The sequence below is a fragment of the Equus asinus genome, chromosome 22 (genome assembly GCF_041296235.1).
Source record: "Equus asinus isolate D_3611 breed Donkey chromosome 22, EquAss-T2T_v2, whole genome shotgun sequence".
Classification (NCBI taxonomy): Eukaryota; Metazoa; Chordata; class Mammalia; order Perissodactyla; family Equidae; genus Equus; species Equus asinus.
In genome coordinates this window covers 15,581,868-15,606,122 of record NC_091811.1, presented here as the reverse complement: position 1 = coordinate 15,606,122, position 24,255 = coordinate 15,581,868, and the positions used below count along the sequence as shown (strand labels likewise).

Sequence of the window (24,255 nt, the reverse complement as noted above, 5' to 3'; positions counted from 1 at the left end):
ATGCCCTCTGAAGGAGCCCCACCCCATGTGCTTCCTCAATCCTCTTCTCTCTGACACACATGCTGTTGTCCCTTGTTCCGTTTCTCTGTCCTTCTTGTCTAGTACAGTGGACAGAACACATGACATGGTCTTTGCTGTCTTTGTCTCTAGCTTCAGAGGGGCCTCCCAGGCCTGCAGCAGAGGACACGCTTAGGAGGACGTCAGATCGCGGCCTGCTCACCCCGACTCCACCCCTCCCCCCAGGGTCTCGGCATGCCTCGCTGCAGACTGGGGGCTCCGAGCCTCGCTCCCAGGGCTCTGGGGAGGCCAGTGAGAATGTAGCGTCCAGAGGGGATGAAAGCATGGGGGCCGTTGCCACTTGGGGCAGTTCTCAGTTTCAAGGGCGCCGCCATCCCCAGGACTCCCGACCCACAGGCAAGCCGAGGCTCCGTGTCCTCCTGTCCTGGGCCCTGTCACCAGCACCACCCCCCGCCCCCCGCCCCCGATAGCCCTCCTTCCTCCCAGCACCTGGACTGTCTCTCCCAGGGCAGACGACACAGATGGGACTGCCTGTCTTGGAAGCTAAAGAACAACCAAAAACCAAATCAAATCACTTCACCGGACCCACAAAGCACGTCGTGCTTCCACCCTACAGAGAGTGTTACCACATAGGATTGAGGCTAGAAGTTTCCCCACCAGGTCTCCAATGGAAAGCATGATTGGCTTAGAACTGAAATGCAGGGCAGCCTTTCACTAGCTAGAGAGAAACAAATAGGGGCTCCGAGGGGCCCAGCACAGCTCTACTCAGGGCCTCTGAGTACTGTTGTGCAGTTCGTACACTGCACAAAAGCACCAGGTCAAGGGGCAAGTGGGGACTGAAATCCACTTTGCATGCCAAGCAGTGCACCCACAGAGCTATGTGTGCCTTTGGGGGCCCTTTTTAAAGTTCAGTCAGAGGCCCTATATCTGTCCACAGAGCCTGTCCCCCTTTCTCAGCCATGATGGTTCCAGAGAGAGTATTTCAGAGCTGATGGGGCAGGAGAAAACGTAAAGACGCAGGTGAGTGGAAACGTGGTTCTGGGCCAGGTCGTGGCACCCAGCCAAGCCCCAAAGGCTGCTTCTGGGTGGCAGAAAGTGCTTCAGGGGACACTGCAGAGGACCGGCAGGCAGGAGAGGGGCCTGGACACCGCTGCCCTCAGAGCATTTGGGCCGGGGCTTTGGGCCACCAGATACGGCATTTTCAAAGGTGTTTGGTTTTGGTCTTGGTTCCTGTTCATTTCTTTATTTTATTTTTATTTTTAGTAGTAGAACCCTTTTCCCAAGGAGAATAAAAACAGACGAGAGAGGAACTGTTCTTTTCGAATCTGGAGAGGGGGACCCAGACCTCTGCCCCCTCGACACTGGCACCTCCAGGAGTGGGGAACGCCCACTTAGCCCAGCTCCCTTTTGTCAGTGGTGATGAGGCTGAGGCCCAGGAAGGGGACGGGACTTGCCGGGCTCCACCATGGACCGAAGGCAGAGCTGGGCCCAGGCCCCCACAGCCCAGGCACTTGGCCCTGTTCCTTCTGCCCACCCAAGGGGCAGGCCCCCGCACTCCTCCACCTTTGACTCTTCCAGGTAACTCTGCCTGCGTCCTGGCCCACAGATGAGGCCCCCATCTTTTCCTCGAGTGATCATTCGCAGCCACAGAGACCTCTCATCTGGTTCTGCCCTCTCTATGATGAAGCAAGAGTCTAAAAGCTTAGAGGTGGCAGGGCTGGAGAAGCTGGGGACTGGAGATTTACAAGCCACACTGGGGGAGGGAGCTGCGGTGGGAACCTGGGGTACCGCCCTACGACCCGAGTGTCTTTCACCTGAGCTCGGTAGGAAGGCCCCGCTCGAGATGGGTGGGCTCCTGCTGATGCAGAGGGTGGCAGACCAGGCCAGACACTGGCCCAGGGGCGAGGGAGCAGGGGCGACACCATCACTACCACACCCTGTGTGGTGCTGCAAACTCCCTAGACAAGGACTGTCCCCCAGACCCTGCCCCAGTCTCTCCCCAGGGACCCAGGACTACAAGCTCAATCACCATCTCCTGCTTTCTCCAGGCCCTCCCAGCAGGATGCACATCCCGGACTCTCCTGCTCCTGACCTCGGCCTCCCTGCAGGCTACAGACAGCCTCGCATTCTGGAGCACTCTTGGTCAGCTCACGTCCCCCCACCCCAGCTCCAGGACCCTCTTCCCACCCCCTGAGAGTGCAGGGGAGATGCCCTTGGGCCAGTCCCGACTTCACAGCTGCTTCTACCAAGGAGCTTACCTTCCGGGAGCAGCGAGCAGCGAAGGTGCTGCTTCTTTGATCCTCTGTTCCATTGTGGCCTTCGACTTCCTCCCCAGCCCTCCCGCTCCAGAGCACCAGGAAAACAGCCATCCCATCGCTTCGCTCTCATGTGCATTTATTGAGCGCCCACAGGGTACATGGTACTATGCTCAGGGTTTGGAGCCACGGTCTAGTCAAAAGGAGACCAGAGCTAGTACAGAGAACGCTTCATAGCTGCTTAACATCTGTAAGGAACGGGGCAGGCGAGAACTAATCACAAAACAAATTTCTATTCGAAAGCAACAGAATCTCCTCTGAGAGTAATATGTGTTCTACACACACGCACACACACACGCACACACACACACCCCTGAATGAACACAGAAGTGTACCCACCTGGTTGTATATGCATGCATATACGGGTGTTGTGGGTAAAGAAACTAATGTCTATGCTGTCCACGCACGCACGCACACACCAGCACACACACAGGGAATCTGGCTTATGCTATCAAAGACACTACGTCTCCAGGTTCTAGTGAAGCAGTCTGTCCTAGATGCCTGCAGCATGCAAAACTCGGGGCATCCGAGATCACCGTGGAGGAGGACAACGGGTATAGGTGTGCACTTTTCCATCCTCGGGGCCCCAGCCGCAGTGCTCCAGGTGGCTCTTTGTCAGTGACAACAAAGCCTTTGTGAAGGGCTCCCAGAGCAGAGCTGGGGAGCTGGGGGCTCTCTGTCTAGGGGCAGGGCCCGCGGGAGCCCTGGTGAGTTCACCAATCTTCAAGGCAGAATTTAAAACTCTGGTTTCTGAGCGTGTAGTCCTGCAAACAGTACGCCTGCTCCAGCGCCGCAGATCTGGGGAGAGTTCCTTCTCTCACTCTCTGCAGCTGCCCACATGTGCTAACGCATTTTGTAGTTATTAGATACAGATGTTTCACACAGCTGGCCCTTAAAATCCAAGTCTACTGTGAAATCGAGGTCTCGCTGCAGAAAAGGAGCAAAGGGTCACAGCATTAGTGTGGTGGAAGTCCCGCAGCATCCGCCCCATGGCGGAGGGGTGGGCGGCTGCTGTGTTCCCAGGGTTTCCTAGCTAAGGTGCTCCCACGAACGGTCCTCAGGAATCTATCCTGGTACCTCATCATCCTCACTGGTCCTTTCATTTCTAACCTAAATCCTTCCTGTTAAAATATAACAGTGTTCCCTCTGGTTTCATCCTGGGGGAACACAGTGGGGGGACTGAGTCTTCTGTGGCGTAGCCCCCAGAGCATTCTGTAGACCCTTAGTGCACATGCCCATACCCAGGATGCTCAGGAAGAAGCTCGTGGTCCCCACCCACCAGGGCAGCTGAAGAAATGGACACCACACTTCTCCCGGGCCACCAGAAACTGTTGTCTCCTGGCTCAGCTCGTCCTAAATGAGGTGAAACCCATGGCAACAGCCTCTGTTCTCACGGCCCCTCCCATGCAGAGCTGGAAGCTGTCCTCAAGGCTGAGAGAGTCTGGAGGGGGGGGCCTAGAGAAAGTCTCTGAGTTTTAAGGGGCCGAGGTTGGAGTCCTTTAATTATGCCTGGTCACGTCCAAACCCGGCTTCCTATTGCCCCCTCAGTAACTTGTGATTGTGCACAAGGCACAAGGCACCTGGGCGAGGGGATCCTGGGAGCTCCCCGGGAGCCAGCTCCGCAGGTCCCTCCTTCTCTCTGACCCCGGCCCACACAGGCGGCCTCAACACTCACCACATTTTTGGCATTTGGCTTCATGGATATGGTCCCGTAGATTTCTTCCCCTCTCCGGACAGTGAGGTAGTCTTCCAAGTAGAAGACGGTCTGCTTCCAGTGGGTGTAGGGGGCATCAGGGGCTAAGGGCGGAGGAAAGTGGGGGTGAGAGGGAAGAGTCAGAGAAGATCTCTCCAGAAGGGCTGAGGCTGGGACCCTGCCTAGAAGTTGCTAGGCTTCCGCTGGGACTCTCTGGCCCCCACACGCACCACCAACTCTCATGTTGGGTCAGGCGCCCAGCCCTCATAGCCTACCTCCCGGCTCCCCCCAGAACTCCCCACTCAGCCTGGCGACTTCTCCCCCATCAAATTCCCGTCCCCTCAGGACCGCGGCTCTTGGTGGGAGGTCAGGAGAGAAACAGGCTGATATTGCACGTCCATCTCTAGGGCTGGAGGACAAACACCCTCTCACCACTGCACTCATTAACACAAACGAATCTCAAGATGCTACTGTTTTTCTTCAGTTCAGCGGCACGAAGACGTTCAGACAGTGTAGGGGAGAGATTTGTAGAGTAGGCCCTCCTGTCTCCCCTTAAATGACATCATTTATGCAAACTCCACAGCTAAACCAGTTTCCCCAGTTCCACTGACCCCCCAATCCTAAAAACAGCTTTTCCTGTCTGCTTCTTTGCCCTAGAACGGAACCTCAGCTCCTTGGCCCAGGCCTGCTGTGGGGTTTCAGCTGTGCCTTCCTAACTAGAACAAAAAGAAATGAGGGGCGATTCTTATTCCACATTGCCAACAGCAGCCCACAGCTCGCGCCTCCGGCATGATCAAAGCCGCGTGATGCCTGCACGTCCCCTGTATTCGCCATTAACTCCCATCCATCCCCTCTTGGCACACTACCAATTCCACCACAAAATAAGGGATGCTGCTTGTGGTCCATCTTCATCCGCTGCAGCCATCCTTGGAACACTCTGCCCTCCCTAATCACCAGGTTCTCTCTTCCTCCTCCTTCAAGGTCACTTCCTCTGGGAAGCCTTGTCTGACCACCTACCTGGATTAAAGGCGCTCTGAGCTTAGTTACCATGGTGTCTATCCTGCCTCAGCATCAAGGCCTTTGTTTTTTTCACTTGTCTGCGCCCTCCACAAGACTGTAATCTCCACGAGGCAGGGGCCACACCAGGCGGGTCTCTTGTCATATCCTCAGGGCCTACCACCATACCACTGACAGATCTATAAATACTGACAAATGAACGAATGATAAAAAACCCAAAGAGTAGACATTTTGAGATGCTTCAATGTCCCTGCAGGTGTTCAGGTACCCTGGGGGCTTGGAACCTATGCATTGTAGCGGAACCCATCTTCTAATAAGCTCCTCTTGGCCTGAAGGCTCTTACCTTCCTCCACCAGGATGCGGGACTCATTAATACTGGCTTCCTCTTTGCTTAGGACCAGAGCTAAAGATGAGAAGACTTGGGGAGAACATAATAAGGGCCTTTGAAGTACTTCAAAAGCTGTCACTTGTCTCAAGACTTCTATGTGGCCTTATCTATGGCTTTGGAGGCAGAACAAGGCTAGTCATGGGGGGTTAGCGGGAGACAGAGTCTTAGCTCAGCAGGAGGAATTAGAGCTGCCCCACAATCGTGTGAGCTGCCTGGGGTCCACCTGAAGATGTTCACACGACAACCACTGACTGGGGATTTTTCATGCACCGAGTCAGCGCAGGTGACTGCTAAGATCTTTCAAACCCCAAGATCTATTTTAATGGTGACAAAGAGTCTGTCTTTCTTTGCCCTTTGCAATGAACTGAACCGATCAAATGTCAGTGGTTTGGGCAGAGACTCGAGTAGCCCTCAGTGTGTGCACTTAGGAAATCAATGCAAGCTCAAGGTCATGGAGGGAAAAGCAGCCTGAGCAATTGGAAAGGCTGAAAGAGGATCGTGAACGTGGAATCTACGCCTCTCAAGTCCTGGATTCCCAAGCATACCCAGCCTTCCTGGCCTAGAAAGCATACCGCTGTCTGCAGACAACGTCCACCTGCTCCGAGCACCTTCCCTGCCAACTACATCTGAGTCAATTGTCAAAAGACGGTCTCGGGCGTGTGCAGAGAACAGCATGTATGACTGACAGTACTCTCGCCCCCGCTGCCACCCACACCAGCTCAGACAGGTGTCTCTCCTGTTCTTAAAGACCTTCAGGAAAGGGGATTTAGCAGCTTCCTTTTGTCACCTGATCAGATGCCTTATGAGAATCCCAGAGACTTCATGGCTCATATTTGCCAGCTGTCAAGCCTGGGAGTCTGCCTCTGATGGTGTTCCCCAAAAACATGCCGGCCTTGGGTTGGAGGAAGTGCGCTTTTTTTGACATAAACCTCAAAAGTTTAAGAACTTCCCGACGGGCCCCCCAGTTGCTGAGTGAGTAAAGTTCCACATGTTCCGCTTGGCAGCCCAGGTTTGTGGGTTCAGAGCCCAGAAGTAGACCTACTCCACTCATCAGTCACACTGTGGAGGCGTCCTACATACAAAACAGCGGAAGACTGGCACAGATGTTAGCTCAGGGCCAGTCTTCCTCTCAAAAGAAAAAAATCAGGGCCGGCCCAGTGGCATAGCATTTAAGTTCACGCACCCTGCTTCAGTGGCCAGGGGTTCACCAGTTCAGATCCTGGGCGCCAACCTATGCACCACTTATCAAGCCATGCTGTGGCAGGTGTCCTATGTATAAAACAGAGGAAGATGGGCACAGATGGTCGCTCAGGGTCAATCTTCCTCAGTAAAAAAGATGAAGATTGGCGGCGGATGTTAGCTCAGGGTTAATCTTCCTCAGCAAAAAGAACAGGATTAGTGGCAGATGTTAGCTCAGGCCTAATCTTCCTCAAAAAAAAAAAAGTTAAAGACCTTCCCTAAAGATCTCATTTCCACGATGGGTCCGTTAGCCATGGACAAACTGTCTAACCAGTGTTCTCAATCCCAATTCTCCATCAAGGTGTCCAGGAGAAACATTAAAATTCTGATGCTTTCTCTCTACTCCTGGCTATTTGAATTCAGTAATTCTGGGGGGTGAGAAGGGGGCAGGCTTACCAAGACTTAAAAATCTCCCCCCGGTGATATAGATACACAGCCACAGTGGACATCGCTGTGCAAACCCAATAGTTTGATTCTAATAACGTCTCTTGAGTGGCTATCAGTGGGAAGGACATTTAATTAGGCAACTACAGGCCCAGTTTCCAGTATCCACTCTGCCATGTATTTGCACTGCGCCCCTGGGGCTCGTTTCCCAGGTCTGCAGAGAGTTGGGCCTGACATTTTTCTCCTGGGCACCGTGAGGGTTAGGTGGAAGGAGAAGGATGTACTACCAAGGCCGGCCGATCGTCCCACGGTGCCCAGGAAGGTTCCAGTCTACTTCCACTTTCCTGGCACAGTTATTAATAGCTCTCCCCTCCATTCTTAAAAGTGTCTTAATTGAGGGGGCCGGCCCGGTGGCGCGGCAGTTAAGTTCGCACGTTCCACTTCTCAGCAGCCCAGGGTTGGCCAGTTCAGATCCTGGGTGCGGACATGGCACCGCTTGGCACGCCATGCTGTGGTAGGTGTCCCATGTATAAAGTAGAGGAAGACGGGCACAGACGTTAGCTCAGGGCCAGGCTTCCTCAGCAAAAAAGAGGAGGACCGGTAGTAGTTAGCTCAGGGCTAATCTTCCTCAAAATAAAAAAAAAAGGTGTCTTAATTGAAAGATTAATGTTATGGTCACCTACCTACGACAATACTAGGCCCACGTTGGGGTGTTACTAAGCTAATGCATTAGGTGGTTATTTCATCACTATGGAAAGTGGTATATCATTTTATTTATCCGTAAACTGTGGCGCCAGCCTGCCAAAGTGTGCTACTTCACTCTAGTGGTCTAGAATGCCCTGGGGAAGCATCCAGAAAGCTGCTGTGCACAGGGCGCACACTCACCACAGGGCTGTGGACGACACCAAGCGCTCTCATCCGTGAGCAGTCTTTCCCTCTCCTCTCTGCTCCGACTACAACCTCCACGATTGTGAAACTGGCTCTCAGCTTTCCCTGCTATGAAGACACCTTCAACTCTTAATACCCTGACCACACAAGCCGTCTCCCCTTTTCACCCTCCCCCAGGCCACCCCCCCTGCACAGTCTCTCTGGGTTCTGGACTATGGGCAGCTTTTGTTCTAGAGTTTGAAATGAGTGTGACCAGTACCGCCCACAGCACTCCAAGTGCATATGCATTCATTCATGCATACATGCATTCATTCATTCAACAGACATCTGTTCAGGATGCCTGTCATGTGTGAGATATGGCCCTACATTTGGGGTACAGCAACCAACACAGCCTTGCTCCCCCAGATCTACAGACTAAGTGAGAAGACACTCAGGCAGTTAGCAATAAAGTCTGCTGGGAGCTGTGACCAAGGATGGGGTGGGAGCACAGGGGCTGTGGGGCCAAATGGCAGGAGCCTCTCACAAGGCTTTTCCTGGTGCTTTTGGACAGGGAGTGGAATCCTGCTTCCTGTTTCACTTCCCACTGGCCACATGGCTGACAGTTCTTTCTGGAATTTAATACTTTTCCTAGCAGTAAACTTGTAACTGTATTCCCTAGGAGATTCACAAGCTTTCTGGAGAATTAAAGACTATGCACCAACAAGTTACTTTGACTTGAGAAAATGACTAATGTCACAGGATGGCAAAGCTGGAAAGGGGCTGCCAAACAACCTAGGTCCAACGGTGTCATTTCCAACACAACAAGCCCAAGGCCCAGAAAGTAACTGGCTCAAGGTCATCTCTAATGGCTAATCACAGACGTTGCTGATTCCTTGAAATATTAGGACTCGAACCCAGGCCTGCTTCCGCTCAGCCTACTGCCCTTCCACCCACCACACTGCAGCCCCATGGTCCCAGTTCCCATTTCCTACACCCACCCACTGAGGACGTGTCCAAGGGCCTGCTGGCTGGCACAGCCTGGAACCCTGGGCGGCCCTGCCCATTACGGCTTCTGCCTGGAGCCGCAGAGAGGAGACGCCAGAGCCATTAACAGGGATGGTTTTCAAGCTGCACAGTATGTGATGTGCTTCCAAGTGGGCTCCCCAGAGCCAGCTGGGGCTGGGCTGAGATGGGAACTCAGTTAGGGGTCAACAGGGAGGGGTCACATACGGCAGGCTACACTTTGAGTGAAGACCACAAACAGCTAAGACCATACAATACATTCCTCAGGCCTATACACCCATGTGATGAAACTTTTTTAAAATAGAAGGGGATAAGGAATGCGAAATTCAGGATACTGTTTAGCTAGAGGCCATATGGGGAGGATAGGATAGCATCCAGGGAGACGCAAAGGTATTGGTAGCATTTAAGTCACTGAGTTAGGTGACAATCCCCAGGGATTTATTATGTGACCGTGAATTAATTCACTTCATTTATTAATTATAAATATAATATTATATTTATTAATAATGTATTTATTGTTAATAATTATATTCTAATTAATAACAGTTTATTTCTTGATATTAACTAATGTTTTTACAGTCTAATAACAATCGTAAATTTATTTCTAGTTACTATTAAATTCTAGTTAATAATACTTTCTTTACATTCCAGCTGTTGAGTTGGGTGGCAACTTCATGGGTGTTCATTATATTAATAAATACATAAGCAAAAAGGGAACCATGCATGACCCAATGATTACAGCATGCCATGAACCAAGAATTAAGATTAATCTAATTTTGTGCATCTGAGGTCCTTACAAATATAAAGGCAGTACTCTTTCCTTGGTGGTCAGAGTGCTGAGGGTCTGAGTAAAGCCCACGGCCAAACCCACACCAACTGGTAAAGCCGTCTGCTATGTGCTGGAAGCAAAACTCCATGCTGACATCCCAAGGTGGCCGAGAAAGCAGCTAAGCAAATTATTTTCCCCTGATCTCTATCCCTGGGGACGCTGCAGCAAGAGGGCTCTACGTCAGCCAGAGGCATGAAGCCCTGGTGAGAACAGAGGGTAAACTTTAGTGAGGAGATGGCGTCACTTCTCCAGAAGGGCGTCCACATTGACCAAATTCACAACCACCTTGTTCACGCAGTCTTGCATCGGGGCAGTGGTTCTCAGACTGACTTGTGCATCACAATCACCTGGAGGATTTGTTAAGACAGATTTCTGGGCCCACCCGCAGAGATTCAGATCCTGTGGGTCCAGGGCAGGGCCTGAGAATGTGCATTTCTCATTCAACAGCTCCCAGGTGATGCTGATGCTGCTGGTCCATGGACCACATTTTGAGAACTATTGCCCCAAGGCATGGGAAACAGGACTGTAGGACCCTCAAGTGTCCTTTCAGAGCCTAAGCTTCTCGGATTCTGCGCAAAGGGGAGGGAACATAACGCCATAACTACAAAAAGACTGAGGAGCAGGCTCAGTCCTTAATCGGGACTTGTGTGGGACTGTGGTGGGGGTGTGAGCAAAGAACAGGAAGGAGAGGAGCCGAAAGGTTGGAGACTTGAACACTGAGGGCAAACCCTCACCAGCTCTCAGGCAGCCTGGGGCTGACTTCTTTGATTCTGAACTTGAGTTTAATTGAGCCTCCTCCATGGGGGGCAACAGGAATGTTGTCCCTCCCACCACTGAGCCAGAGGGCCATCTTTGGACAGGGGTCCAGCAGGCTGTCAGCTTGACCTCAAGGACTAGAAATTGAGCATCTCAGGGAAAGGAGAACCCTGGCCGAGAGCTATGGGGCTGGAGCCCAGGCTCCGGAAATCCAGAGTATCCTTGCCCGCTGACTTTCTCATCACCTGCACCAGGGCAGGCCTTGGGGGAGGCATCATCCTCCAGATGGGAGAGGCAGAGCCAGCCACTGTGGCTCCACCCCTGGCCTCTAGTCACAGCCACGGTCCTCCAGCAGGCTCCTTGTCAACTCCTCACTGCCCCAACTCCTCACCAAGGCAAGGCTGAGTCTTCGCCACCCTTCAAGGTCCAGGTGAATCTCCCTTCCTGTCCTGGCTGTTCCCACCCACTGGGAAGAAGAGCTCGTCTCTGCCCTTTTAAGGAGGGAAGCATCTATAATGACTTAGATCAAGGGTCCCTGGTTTTCCCCACGGCGGCGAAGCACCAGCACCGTCCAGGCTGGTGGTGACCAGAAGACCCTAGTCTTGGCTGTCAGGAGACACTGGTTCTGGAAAAAGCCCTTCTGTGAGGGATTAGAGACGTCTCTTGCCCTTTCTGTCCACAGGTAAAAGAGGATCATTGTCACCATGGCTCCATGAAGCGAGCAACCATATCTTTGAATTCTGGTGGAACTCACCTATGCACACGCCCTCCCTCCCAACAACGTGCTTCCGGTTCCCAGGAAGACTTCACACGAATGGTCACTGCAGAGTCACGCCCAGGGCAGGAGTCATTCCTCATGTACTCACTGAACAGAGATTTGTTCAGAACCTACTACAAGCCCAGCACTCCTGTAGAAGCCAGGAGTGCAGAGATTAATGAGACGTGAGGCTGACCCGGGGGAGACCGAGGGTTGCAAAAATGGGTGGAAATGTTGAGGAAATGATGGCACATCATCATGGAAATCCTATGTAGTTTTTTAAAAAAAGAAATCAGGAAAAAAGAAAGAAAGAAAGAAAGCAGATACCTCTGTGAGGCTACGGACGTATCTCCAAGACACACTGTTTAAAGCGGAGGTAGCAGAGGGCAGTGTGCATAGTATGCGCCAACTGGTGCTTTAACGAAGGTGGAGTTCTGAGACTGTACTACGGTTCTAGAAGATGCCACCAACGGGGGGGAGCTGGGTGAAGGCTTCACAGAACTCTATGTACTATTTTTGCAACTTCCTGTGAGTCTATAATTATTTCAAAATAAAAAGCAAAAAGAAAAGTATATATAGATATGCATGTGCTTGTGCACCATTAAATTTTCTGGAAGGATACGAAGGAAATCGTTAACAATATAGGCCTCTGAGGCGTGGAACTGGGACAGATGGGGAGAGACTTTTTTCCTTGACTTTTCTACACTTTTTAGTACCTCTTTGTTTGCCTTTTGTTACTGTGCATCTGCATCACTATAAACATCGCCATGACAGACATCAGGACTTTCGTTAGGGAACCTGAGGAAGACACCTAACCTTGGCCCAAGAGGGAAGGAGGGGATCAAGCAACACCTGAGCTGAGAGCTGAGGCCTGGGCTGGAGCTGGCCGGGGGAGCAGGTGGGGATGGGGCAGGTCAGGGTCTGAATTACGTCTCTCCAAAATTGACATGCTGAAGCTCTAACCACTGGTAACTCAGAGTACGACTCTCTTTGGAGACGGGGCCTTTAAAGAGGGATGAAGTCAAAATGAGGCCCTTAGGGGGGCCCTAACTTGACCTGAGTGGTGTCCTTATAGGAAGAGGAGATTAGGACACACACAGAGACACCCAGGATGAGCACACACAAAGGAGAGTCGCTGTGAGGACACGGTGAGCAGGCAGTCAGCTGCAAGCCAAGGGAGAGGCCTTGGGAGAGCCGACCCCTGCCGACACCTTGATCTGGGACTTGCAGCCTCCAGAGGTAGAAATTCCTGCTGTTTAAGCCACCAGGCTGCGGGGCTTTGTTACGGCAGCCCTAGCGAACTACTACAGGGGGACAGGAGGTGACGAGAGCCTCTGGCAAAGAGGCTTGCCCCCATGGCTCAGCTAGACGGACAAGGGGCTGGTGTGTGCAGAGGCAATGGCCCAGGGACTTAAGAACTCTCGCTAAGGGGCTGGCCCTGTGGCCAAGCAGATAAGCTCGCATGCTCCGCTTCAGTGGCCCGGGGTTTGCAGGATTGGATCCAGGGTGCGGACCTACGCACCACTCATCAAGCTATGCTGTGGCGGAATCCCACACAGAAGAACTAGAGTGACTTGTAACTAGGGTACACAAATACGTGCTGGGGCTTTGGGGGGAAAAAAAAAGATGGAAAGAGCCGGTAACTTTAAAAAGAAGACTCGCTGAGTTTAGGAGGCTGCCAGGTGCTCAGGTGGCTGGGCTGCATGTGCAGGGGCAGCAAGGGGACAGGGCAGAAGACAAAGCAAAGGAGGATGGTGAGAAATGAGGCTGGAGAAGTGGGCCAGGGCCAGGTCATGGAACCCCCATCGCCCAGGCCAAGAAATGTGGCTTGTCTGCTACAGGCAACGAGGTGCCTTGGAAGGAGGGCTGGGAGGGGGCACCGGCGGTCCTGAGGAACACTGTCAGGGACTCACTGAGGACGGATTGGGTGGAAGCAGTGAAGAAAGGCAGGAGGCAGAGAGACACCATTTGCAGTCTACTGAGAGAGAGGACAGATCCTGTAGTATGGCGTGGCAGTGGAGACAGAGAGGCCTCCTTCCACGCTGTATTCTTACCCCCTCACGTACAGCACACTCAGTGAATGCTAAATGAACAAACGTGCTTGTGGGGAGCCTCCTCCACGGCCCCGGCCCCCGCTTCTCCTCACCCAACACACGCTCTCAGCTCTGGCTGTGCCAGCCACGATGTTATTTACCTTCTCCTTGGGCAGCCAAAAGTGTGGGGACGTGCGATTCCTCCACGGCTGCAGAAGGCTTATGAGATGCCAAGTAAGAGCCACCAGCTAATGCCCCAGGTCCTCCCCCAAGTGGAGGAAGCCATCCCTGGTCACTTCCCACAAAGTCTCAACATGGCGGGGCCAGGGCGGTGGCATCTGGAATGGCAACCAAAGGCTCACCTGTGGAAAACCCCATTTTCTTGTGGCACTTGGTAAATTCAATGTTAAAATAGGTGACCAGGGCGTGGATGTAGTCATTGCGCTGGATCTGCAGGCAGAAGGCCGACGTGAACGACAGCTCTTCCGTCTTCACCGTGTAAATGTCCACCTCCTGCAGCCCAGAGAAGAGAGAAGGCCAGACGCTTAGTGCCTCCACCAGGTCTGGATCCTGGTCAGCAGCTTCATTCCCGCGGGAGACTACGGATGGTAGGCTCTCCAGGGGTCTGATCACTCCTGGGGTAACTTTCCATGTGCACTCACCACCCTCCCAATGACCTCCTCCATCCTTTCTAGGGTGGCATATGCTCAGGCAATGGTGCCAATGGACTTGAATCAGAACCTGAGGGGAACAGAATTAGGAAGGTAAATCTCCTGGGGGTGGGGACTGATGTGGGAGGGGAGGGGCGGGAAGAGAAGGATTACATAGACAGAGCATCCCTAAACCCAACCGGAGCACCCTCAGAGCCGTCAGCCTCAGTGCTGCTACATTCATCTGGTCATTCTCAGCATGGCCCCTGGATGATGAGCACCCCCGTCACCTGGGAGCAAATTCTGAGCGCGGAGAGCACCCCAGACCTACCAATGACAGCAGCCAGCGGTGCTTCCGCAAGCCCTCCCAGTGAGTCAGCTGAGCCAGGCTGCTCACTTCCCAGTTTTTTGATGCTCAAGTTCCCGGCAGTAGAAGGCAGGGGCATCCTCCCAGGAGCGAGGACCTGAGCCCATCCCCCCGTCACAGGCTGAGCAGAGGGAAGTTCTGCTGACCATTTATAACAAGCCTGCACAGTTAAAAATAAATAAATAAAAGGGGGAATAGGAGGCGAGAAGCTTTTGGTTCTGACTGGAGAATGGAGAACACGAACAGCGAATAACTAACAATCTCAGCTGAGAAGTGGCTGAAAATCAATCTCATATGGGGAGCAAGGGGATGAAAGGTGGTTTGCAATGTGCTGTTCTTTTCTTGTGAAGGATGCTGACCTGCTGTTTGCTGGCTCCGAAGAGACAAGGAAAACCTTCCAAGAGCCCGAGAGGCCTCCAGACAGCTTTCATTGAGGTCAGAGGAGGAGCTGCCCACTGTCAGGGGTGCAGCAAGGACCTCTGTCCTGAGAGCTCTGTGAGCGCCGGACAGACCCCTGAGTGCCTGGAGTGTCCCCAGGGGCTCTCCTGAGGCCCGGATGACAAAATATGTTGGAAATGAGAGGAGAGAGGAGTCTGAGGGTGGGGAAACGAGAGCAGGGAAGAGAGAAAATAGCGTGGCACCATGGCTTTTATCTCTACATGTTTCTAGGATAAATAAAGGAAAAGCAGATGCAAAGCATCCTGGGGACTTCAAAGAGAAGTCCTGCCACCACAGGGCCAGACAGATGAGGAGGTGTGGTCACGGGAGCTGGGCAGATCAGAGCCCTGCTGTGGTCTGGGGCAAGCATTGCAGATTTAGGGGAGTGTGGGAGCCCCTTGGTGACGTCACTTCAAATGCAAGTTATGCTGCACTTCTAGAGTCTAAGGATGGAGAACAAGAACTAATGGAACGGCAAGCCCTGGGTCAGGTGTGCAGCATTTAATGGAATTAGAAAGCCGGTCCCCTCCTACCCAATGCAGGAGCCCCCTCGGAAGCATTCCCAGGAAGGGGCCACCTGGTGCCTGGCTGGACACCTTCAGGGTCGATGTGTTCACTTCCTACCTGGCAGCTGACACCAATTCCTGGCATCACCAATCCTAGGTCCTCCTTCAAAACCAGTGCGGAGAGCCCACACCAGTCTCCATAACTTCCACTCACGGAATAAGCCACATGCCTGTTCAAGCTCACATGGATCTCCTAAACCTTTTCTTTTCCCGTGTAAACTGCCCTGGTTTTTCATTCATTTCTCCTAAGTCAGGATTTCTGACTTCTCATCATCCTGCGCTTTCTCCTCTGCGTGGGTTCTCCACTTTCAGAACTGAGCATAATCCTGACCACATCAAGCCCTCCAGCCGGCTCTGCTCTTTGTCTGGGACGCACTCCAGCAGGCTCTGCTCTCAGAGCATGTGGCCAGGTCGGCCCGCATTTCTGTTGGCCAACCCCTGTCCCTGCACCTCATCCCTCTCAGAAGACTTTTTCCGTTCGTCCTGGGACCCTAGTGTAGGCAGCCCTCCATTATATGTCAATGTCTGAGTCTGGGCCATTCCCAAACTCTTAGAAAGGAAACCTTTTTTAGACCCAGTACCTGTCAGCCTTCACAATGGCCATGTGACCAGAGGTTCCCTCCAGCTCAGCAACTCTTAGAACCAGCCACGGTTCATTGTATTTCTATTAACAGCATAAGCACATCCACCAGGCTCAGTGTCTACACTAGCTGACTTATCCGTCTTCTTATTCAGGGCCAGCCGGCCAGGTGCCAGGCCCTTTCCAAGGTCCCTGGTACCTTTCTCTCTGGGTCCCCTCTGCTGCCAGCCTAGCCTGGTCTTTCCACTCTCCTCCTGGCTCCTCTCAGTAGTCTCCTCACCTCTGCCTTGCCCCCCCATTAGACTGGAGCCCTCTGCGGGCAGCAGCTGCTCCTCATTGGCCTGCGCACCCTCGCTGTGTATAGATAGCACCTGACACTCATCATCTTCTGCCAACAGGGCTCCCTGCTGCCAACATTCCTTCTTCCCCAGGCCTCTCCTTCATACCACCAGCCAACTAATCTTCAGATCCATTCAACCTGTGCGCTCCCTGGATCCAAACTTTCCACGACTCCCTACGGCTTACCTAAACCATGCACACCTCTTGGTCTGGATGCACACAGGGAGCATGAGAAGCAGGCTTGTGCCACATCCAGACCTGCTTCCGTTCTCCTGTCACTCCCCTCACTTCTTCACGCCTTCCAGCATGCATGCATGCACACACACAGAGGCACACACACACCACCCCATCTGTCAGGAATGCCATCTCTCTAGGGTCTTGTTCTCAGACATCCATCAACCAAACGTCAGCTGTCAATGCCTGTGTTAGCTGACAGTATTCAGTGGGTCCTACTGACATTTGCTTCATAATAGGGGCCTCTGAAGGAACAAAGAAGCTTTCAAGACCAAAGGTAATGAAGCTATACATCAAAATGGCCACAATGGAGGCCGTGGTCTCTCGGAGGGGCCAGCCATCTGTGAGGGTAGGATCAACTGTCTCTGGGCTTCAGAGGCACAGAGGCCTCTGGGTTCAGGTCCACTCTCCTCTCAGACTCGAAGTCTGCGGGGTCAGATCCAGTTATCCTGGTTCCTCAGGACCCAGGCCTCTTTGCTGGAAGGTTTCTTTCTTTCTGCAGCAGCAGCAGCATCTCTGAGACACCAGGGAGACCCCTGACTTGACCTCAGGGGACCCCCATGAAGCAGAGGGCCCCGCAGGCATCAATCACTCAGAAGAGGCCCTGGCCGCTGCTATCCCCATCACTAAATAATGTTACAAATGGATGTCTCAGAGCAGAAGTCTGGTCAAAACAGAGTCTTAATTATAATAAAGTGTCACACTCTGCAACGTTAATAGCGATGAAAATAGCAATTAAGTGTGTGAAGAAGGGCAAGTGTTTTCCCAACAGGCCCGGCAAGACGTTGCTGAGCACATTAGCGAGAGAGCTAAGCGGGGTCTCTCCTGCTTGCAGAAGCAGACAGACAGTCCTCATCCATCTCAGAAAACAAGGAGAAAGGGGCAGAGGCACGGGCGGGCAGGACTTCGGCCCGGAGCTCCAGTCCTGACACGGAGTCAGAGGAGCTCTCAGAAGTGTGTGTAAGGCAGCCCCTCCTGGCCCTCCTTCCCTGAGCGCAGCTGCCTCGCCCCTGGCTGCACTCAGGTGTGACGAGGGAAAGACCCTTGCTGGTGCTCGGCTGGGAGCGGGGACAGGAGCAGGGAGAAGGGTGTGGCCTGGAGGTAGAGGCAGGCCAGTCTACCACGGGACCAGCAGTAGACACACAGAAGTGCCACAGCCACAGCTGCGGGTCAGGGGCGGAAAGCCACAGGAGCCCAAGCTCACTGAAGGAATTGGATCCCTAGGCTGGAGCCATTACGTGTGGGTGCCTAACGGTTGGATATAGGTACCATGTGTCATTGTGGCGAATTCAGGTGCACAGTCGATTTCTGTCTCTTCTACAATATTTATAGAAATGGTTTGCACTAGAGGTGAGCTTGTTTGGGATGTACTTTACTGGTTCTTGTTGGGGGCATCCGAAGGGAAGAGCTTCAGGGACAGGGGCTGGTAGGGAGAAATAAAAGGACCTCTTTGCTCACCATCAGTCCTGCCTGGACTTGGACCGGGCCGAGTTAAGAAGTAGTGAGATGCCTGTCAGTGGGGACTCCCGCCAAACCTCTCAGGCAGGCTGTTACAAGAGGGAGGCAGCATCCGATGAGACCGGTGCAAGGCTCACCCAGTTCTTTCTGCCCTCGGAGGCCCCTTCTAAATGCCTCAGAGACACTGTGGACCAAGGGCTGTGGTTCTTGGGAAGACTACATCCTGGGACAAAGGACAGCTCTCACCCAGGCATGGCAGTGATTTGCATCCATCCTTGAGAAACGCCCTGTCACCTCCAGTGGCCCCGGACTCCTCCCTCTTTGTCCACTGTAAATGTCCAGTCCTCCACCCAGTACTTCTAGGAAAGAAGGACGTGTACAGGACCAGAGCAGGCAGGTCTGTTTTATGAGGGCTCAGGGGGTTGGTGAATATTTACATAGTGAATCCAGATTTTTAAATTAAAAAATAAACTCGAACCATATGAAATTGATGTCCTTCTAGATTTTAAAAAAGCAGTCAAATATCATGAATTTTATATGGTTCAACATGATATGTTAGCATATAGAAATGCAAATACTTACAAAAAGGAAAGGAACGCTCAATCCCACCTGTGAGCAGTGGTTACCTCTCGGAGGAGTGTGGGATTGAAAGGGATGGGCGGTCAAGGGAGCTTTGATTGTCACTCTATCAAATTTGACATATTTGAACATTTAATAAGAAGCATGCACTAAGGATTGGTGTGCCCAGGATGCTGACCAGCTGTTCTTCACCTTCACTAAAGAAAGGCTTGGAGGAAAAGACGTTAGAGCAGTGCAGACAAGGATGTTGGAGGTGAGGGGCTCTGTCTGGCCAGGTCAGAGGTGTGCTTGGAGGTGGGAGAATAATGACGATTACTCTGTACATTGAGGTAAGGGGATTCCTTTCCTGGGAGGGACATCCACCTCTGAACAGTGTAGCTTCCCCAAACCTGAGTCACCCTCCTGCCTCTAGGATGTGCTGTCTTCTGATGCCCCTCCCCTGCCCTCCTCCTCCTGATGCCCCTCCCCCTCCCCTCTTCTCCTCCTCTGATGCCCCTCTTCTCCTCCTCTGATGCCCCTCCCCTCCCCTCCTCTCCTCCTCTGATGCCCCTCCCCCTCCCCTCTTCTCCTCCTCTGATGCCCCTCCCCCTCCCCTCCTCTCCTCCTCTGATGCCCCTTCCCCTCCCCTCCTCTCCTCCTCTGATGCCCCTCCCCTCCCCTCCTCTCCTCCTCTGAGGCCCCTCCCCCTCTTCTCCTCCTCTGATGCCCCTCCCCCTCCCCTCCCCTCCTCTCCTCCTCTGATGCCCCTCCCCTCCCCTCCTCTCCTCCTCTGATGCCCCTTCCCCTCCCCTCCTCTCCTCCTCTGATGCCCCTCCCCTCCCCTCCTCTCCTCCTCTGAGGCCCCTCCCCCTCGTCTCCTCCTCTGATGCCCCTCCCCCTCCCCTCCTCTCCTCCTCTGATGCCCCTCCCCTCCCCTCCTCTCCTCCTCTGAGGCCCCTCCCCCTCCTCTCCTCCTCTGATGCCCCTCCCCTCCCCTCCTCTCCTCCTCTGAGGCCCCTCCCCCTCTTCTCCTCCTCTGATGCCCCTCCCCCTCCCCTCCTCTCCTCCTCTGAGGCCCCTCCCCCTCCCCTCCTCTCCTCCTCTGATGCCCCTCCCCTCCCCTCCTCTCCTCCTCTGAGGCCCCTCCCCCTCCCCTCCTCTCCTCCTCTGAGGCCCCTCCCCTCCCCTCCTCTCCTCCTCTGAGGCCCCTCCCCCTCCTCTCCTCCTCTGATGCCCCTCCCCTCCCTCCTGTCCTCCTCTGAGGCCCCTCCCCCTCCTCTTCTCCTCTTTTGAGGCCCTCCCTCTCCCCTCCTCTCCTCCTCATCATGATGCCCCTCCCCCACCTTGTACCACCAAGAGATGTGCGCTGACTCCCTCCCCTCAGCTGTGCCACCATTGAGTCCAGTGGCTCTCTCTCCATGGCTCTGCTCAGTGACAGTGCCTGCTTTTGACTGGTCACCATCCAGTGCCAGAGGCTCTGGCCAAGGTGGCCTTGCTTCACCAGGCCGGGCCGTGCAGGAGCTAATGTGGCCTTTACTCCAGGCCCACAGCTTCCCAGGGTGGCACAGCTGGGTTCCCAGCATGCCCAGGCCCAAGCAGGAGGAGTCTGCAGACCTTTATTAAACAGGCATTGGTCACCACTTGCTTTGGATCCACGATGTCCACCAGGGGCTCCTTCATGGCCACGTCCCGGATGCAGGTCATGTCAAAGCCATAGACATTCTCCCACCCTGCATGAACAGAGTGAGACATGAGGGCGGGCAGCAGGACTCCAGAAGTCTCCCAGACCCTCCTGAGTACGAGAGCACAGCAGGCCCTCGCAGAGGGTGAGGGGCAGCCCATGTTCCCCTGCATCGGGAGGGGAGAAGAATCGCTCAGCTGGGTGGAGGGCTTTGCAATGCGCCAAATGCCCATCTTCATTATCTTATTTGTACAGGTCCCACATTATGTTTAGGAAAACTAAAGCTCAGAGAGGCTGAGAAAATTCTCCAAGGTCACACAGCTACAACGCCACACAGGGCCAAGACTAGAATCCAAATTATCTGACTCTTTCCAGTGCCTACCTTCCTGTGCCCCTCGCTGAGCCAGCAGTCTCCTATGAACTCTCTTATCTGCCATCCGCATTTCTATCTTGGTGTCTCTGCTCAAGCCATTTCTCCACACCCAGAAGGCCCATCTCTCTCCCTCCTCCCATTCCCGCCAACTGAACCTTTAATGCAGCTGAGAGAAACATGGGCTTTTAGAGTGAAATGAGCTACGGTTTGAATCCCAGCCCCACTGCTTACTGGCCAGGCCCTTGTGCAAATTCTCTAACCTCTCTGAACCTCAGTTTTCGCAACTGCAAAATGAGGAGTTTGGGTGGGTCCACAAGAGCCTGCTTTTCTCACATGCCTGCTGCACTCACTAAGGACCCATCCCGTGAGCAATATCCCCAGGGGGCATAAACCTGCTGGCAGTGCCTCTTGCCCCTTGCTGCTGCTCCAAGATGCTTGGAGAGGGGGAAAGATTTAGGGTACAGGGCTGGTGAGTGAATGAATGCAAACCTGATGCTCCAAGATCGCCCTTCACGCTGGTAATCATTGCTCTCAGTGGCTGATCACCTACCCCAGACTCTTCCTTTACTCTACCCAGAAACCCCGTAAGGACACGTCTGTATGACAGATGAGAGAACTGGGGTGGGGAGAAGTTGGGATCTGGCTCACAGGAGGTATCTGGCCCAATGTCACACCTCACTGACGCGGAGGCACCGGGGCTCAGACCCAGCCTGGCCCCTAACCCTTCAGCCGCTCTGACCAGTTGTCACAGTGACCAGGAAGGCAATCTCCTCTCCCCACAGTGCAGACGGTGGCCTTCGCCGCCCTTAGTTACTTTGCGGCTGAATCTCATCTGTTGTTTATTCAGACAGATTTAGCAGTGCATTGAAGTAGAGACACTTTTCTCTAAAATCTTACGGGATTAAATTTTCTTTTAAAACGTTCATCAAACGGTACCTTAGGAACCTGTGTTCCCGTCTGCGTGTAGGAGACAGTGTGGGAGGAGGGGGTGTGAAGGGTCAGGAAAGCTTCCCTCCTTTGACTCGGGTTCTTGTCAAAGGCACACAAAGACCTTCCTCAGGGAGAAGAGGCAGAGAAAGTAGCCATCTCCCAGGGGGTGAGCGCTCGTGAAATTCCGGCTTGAGGGTGAGATGCCAGTCATATCCCAGTAAATCATCCGAGGCTGGGACCAGATTCCCGACTGAGACCTACCTACGTTTGGGAAGGAAGCTGCTCAGTTGGCAACGGGTCATGCTTGAGAGAAGAGCCCGTTCTAGAATCTGGACACAGCTACCCATCCTCTCCCCGGAGAAAACACGCATGCTGAGACAGGCTGCCTTTGCTGAAACCCTTCCCTGAGACCTGCAGCCACACTCCTGCCCCCTCCCTCTCGGCCCTGCCTTAAGTGAAGTTTCAGTGCGAGTGATGGGCAAATACCCGAGTCCACCTGTGTAATGGTTAGAGGCCTGGGCTCTGGAGTTCAAGTCTAGGCTCTGCCACTTATTTGCTGTGTGACCTTAGACAAGAATTTAACTTCTCAGAGAGCTGGTTTCTTCTCTAAAATGGAGATGGTGGTCATTATGGCTCCTCTCTGGGGTTGTTAGAGGACAAATTGTGATAACACATGTAAAGGACAATAGATAGTCCCTTGATCCGTAGTCGTTGTTATCATTATGTGGTTTGACCTCTGGCTCTGCCTCCATCTGAGCTGTGTGTCCATGAGCAGATCAATCCCCTTCTCTGGCTTGTTTGTAAGTGAGGAGTTTGGTTCAGTGGTTCTGTGTTCCAGGATCATCTGGGACACTTTTAAAAATACAGATTCCTGGACCAAAACCAGACCTATTGAAGGGGAATCTCCAGATTTGGGACCTAGGAAGCTGGAATTTTCAAATCTATATAGGCAATTCCAACCAGAGTTTGGAACCCCTTGGCTAGATGATCTTTAAAGGCCCTTCCAGTCCTCAGATGCTGAGCTCAGCTCTCATGGCTGTTATTTATAGGTTAAAACAAACTTTTGAAAAGGGCTTCACAGTGCTGCAATGAATGTAACTAAAGCAACAGCCAAGCTCAAACCTACCATGACTACAGCCTAGATAGACTCAAATCCCACTGTAACAGCCTGGCAGGGGAAAAGGCATGCTCTCTTCTAAGCAGAATTATTATCCATCTGTCTCTACTGTTCTTCCACTCACAACATTTAGCATTAATAAAAAATTACAAAACACTTGAAAAAGGAAAAACCTATGACCCATCACCAAAAGAAAAGACAGTCAACAGAACCAGACTCGGCGACAGCTCAGGAACTGGAATTATCCAATGGAGACTCTCAGGGACCACAACAAACATGTGAGATAACCTAATGGAAAAGGTGGCAAATGCATGAACAGATAGAGAATTTCATCGATGAGACCAAAACTAGAAAAAAAAGCCGATGGAGGGCTGGCACCGTGGCCAAGTGATTAAGTTCTCACGCTCCGCTGCAGGCGGCCCAGTGTTTTGTTGGTTCGAATCCTGGGCGCGGACATGGCACTGCTCATCAAGCCACGCTGAGGCAGCGTCCCACATGCCACAACTAGAAGGACTCACAACGAAGAATATACAACTATGTACTGGGGGGCTTTGGGGAGAAACAGGAAAAAAATAAAATCTTTAAAAAAAAAGCCAATGGAAATGCTAGAAATGAAAATCACAATATCTGAGATGAAGAATTCTTTCAAGGAACTTACTAGCAAGATGGATACATCGGAGGAAATAATAAATAAATTTAAAAGTAGGTCAATAAAAATTATCCAAACTTAAACACAAAGAGGAAAATAAAAGACAAAAAAATAGAGAGCATCCAAGATCCATAGGACAACATCTAACAGATGTGTAATTGGAGTCCATGAAGGAGAAGAGAAAGGGAATCAGGCAGAAAATAATATTTGTAGAGATAATGGCTGAAAATTTTCCTAAACTAATGAAATCAGCAGCCCACAGATACAAGAATCCCATAGAATTCCAAGCAGGATAAATATCAAGAAAAACACATTTAGACACATCAGAGTCAAACTGACGAATATCACAATAAAGAGAAAATCTTAAAAGCAGCTGGAGAAAAAGAAACATGAGGTTCTGGAGAACAAATTTGACTCCTCAGTGAGAGAGCTGTAGCTACATGCTCCCTCCTGCCCTGGCTCCAGCAATCTGAGTTTCTCCGCTGGGGCTAATGGGACTGCCCCAGAATGTGGTCAGAGAAAACTAGGGCAAGTGCCACCAGGTGCCACTTACGGTTTCTCCTCTAGACGGAAAGGAAGGTGTCTACAAGAATTTCATACATATTAGGCTCTGAGAACAAAGTCAGCTCCTCGTATAAAATAGGCTAGAGCCAGAGAATAGAACTCTGGATGCTGGGGTGGAGGTGGATGGAAACCCACAGAGGGCATCTGAGGTCCCGCCCTCCAGCCTTCCAGCTACAGGCCCCACTGACCCTGCATGGGACCTTCCTTTCCATCTTCCCATCAGCCAGGAAGCTGGTGCCCATCCCTCTGCCTCTCAGCATGTGGTATATTCACGTATTGGGTAAGAAACTGAATAGAATACCTACCAAGTTTCCTTCCAATTTTGAAATACTAAAATCTCCTCCACGGTAGAAATTTTAAAAACTAATTGCTCCTCTCTCAGGGTTAAACTCTATACCTTGCACATTCCTCTGCTGGCTTACTTTTATTCCT

General features: G+C 52.5%; 1 protein-coding gene across 4 annotated transcripts in view; it reads right to left on the bottom strand.

Annotated features, from left to right (window-relative positions):
• Window positions 1–2,395: 2,395 nt before the first annotated feature.
• Window positions 2,396–24,255, bottom strand: part of PRMT8 (protein arginine methyltransferase 8) — an 89,150-nt gene continuing 67,290 nt past the window's right edge. For all 4 annotated transcript variants that reach the window (XM_044756057.2, XM_014841765.3, XM_070494481.1 and 1 more), the window contains exons 7-10: window positions 20,124–20,239; window positions 13,682–13,832; window positions 4,009–4,130; window positions 2,396–3,260 (exon numbers count right to left, since the gene is read on the bottom strand). In XM_044756057.2, coding sequence (XP_044611992.1) covers window positions 3,177–3,260; window positions 4,009–4,130; window positions 13,682–13,832; window positions 20,124–20,239 — 473 coding nt within the window. In that variant the 3' untranslated portion in view covers window positions 2,396–3,176. The remainder of the gene's footprint in view (window positions 3,261–4,008; window positions 4,131–13,681; window positions 13,833–20,123; window positions 20,240–24,255) is intronic.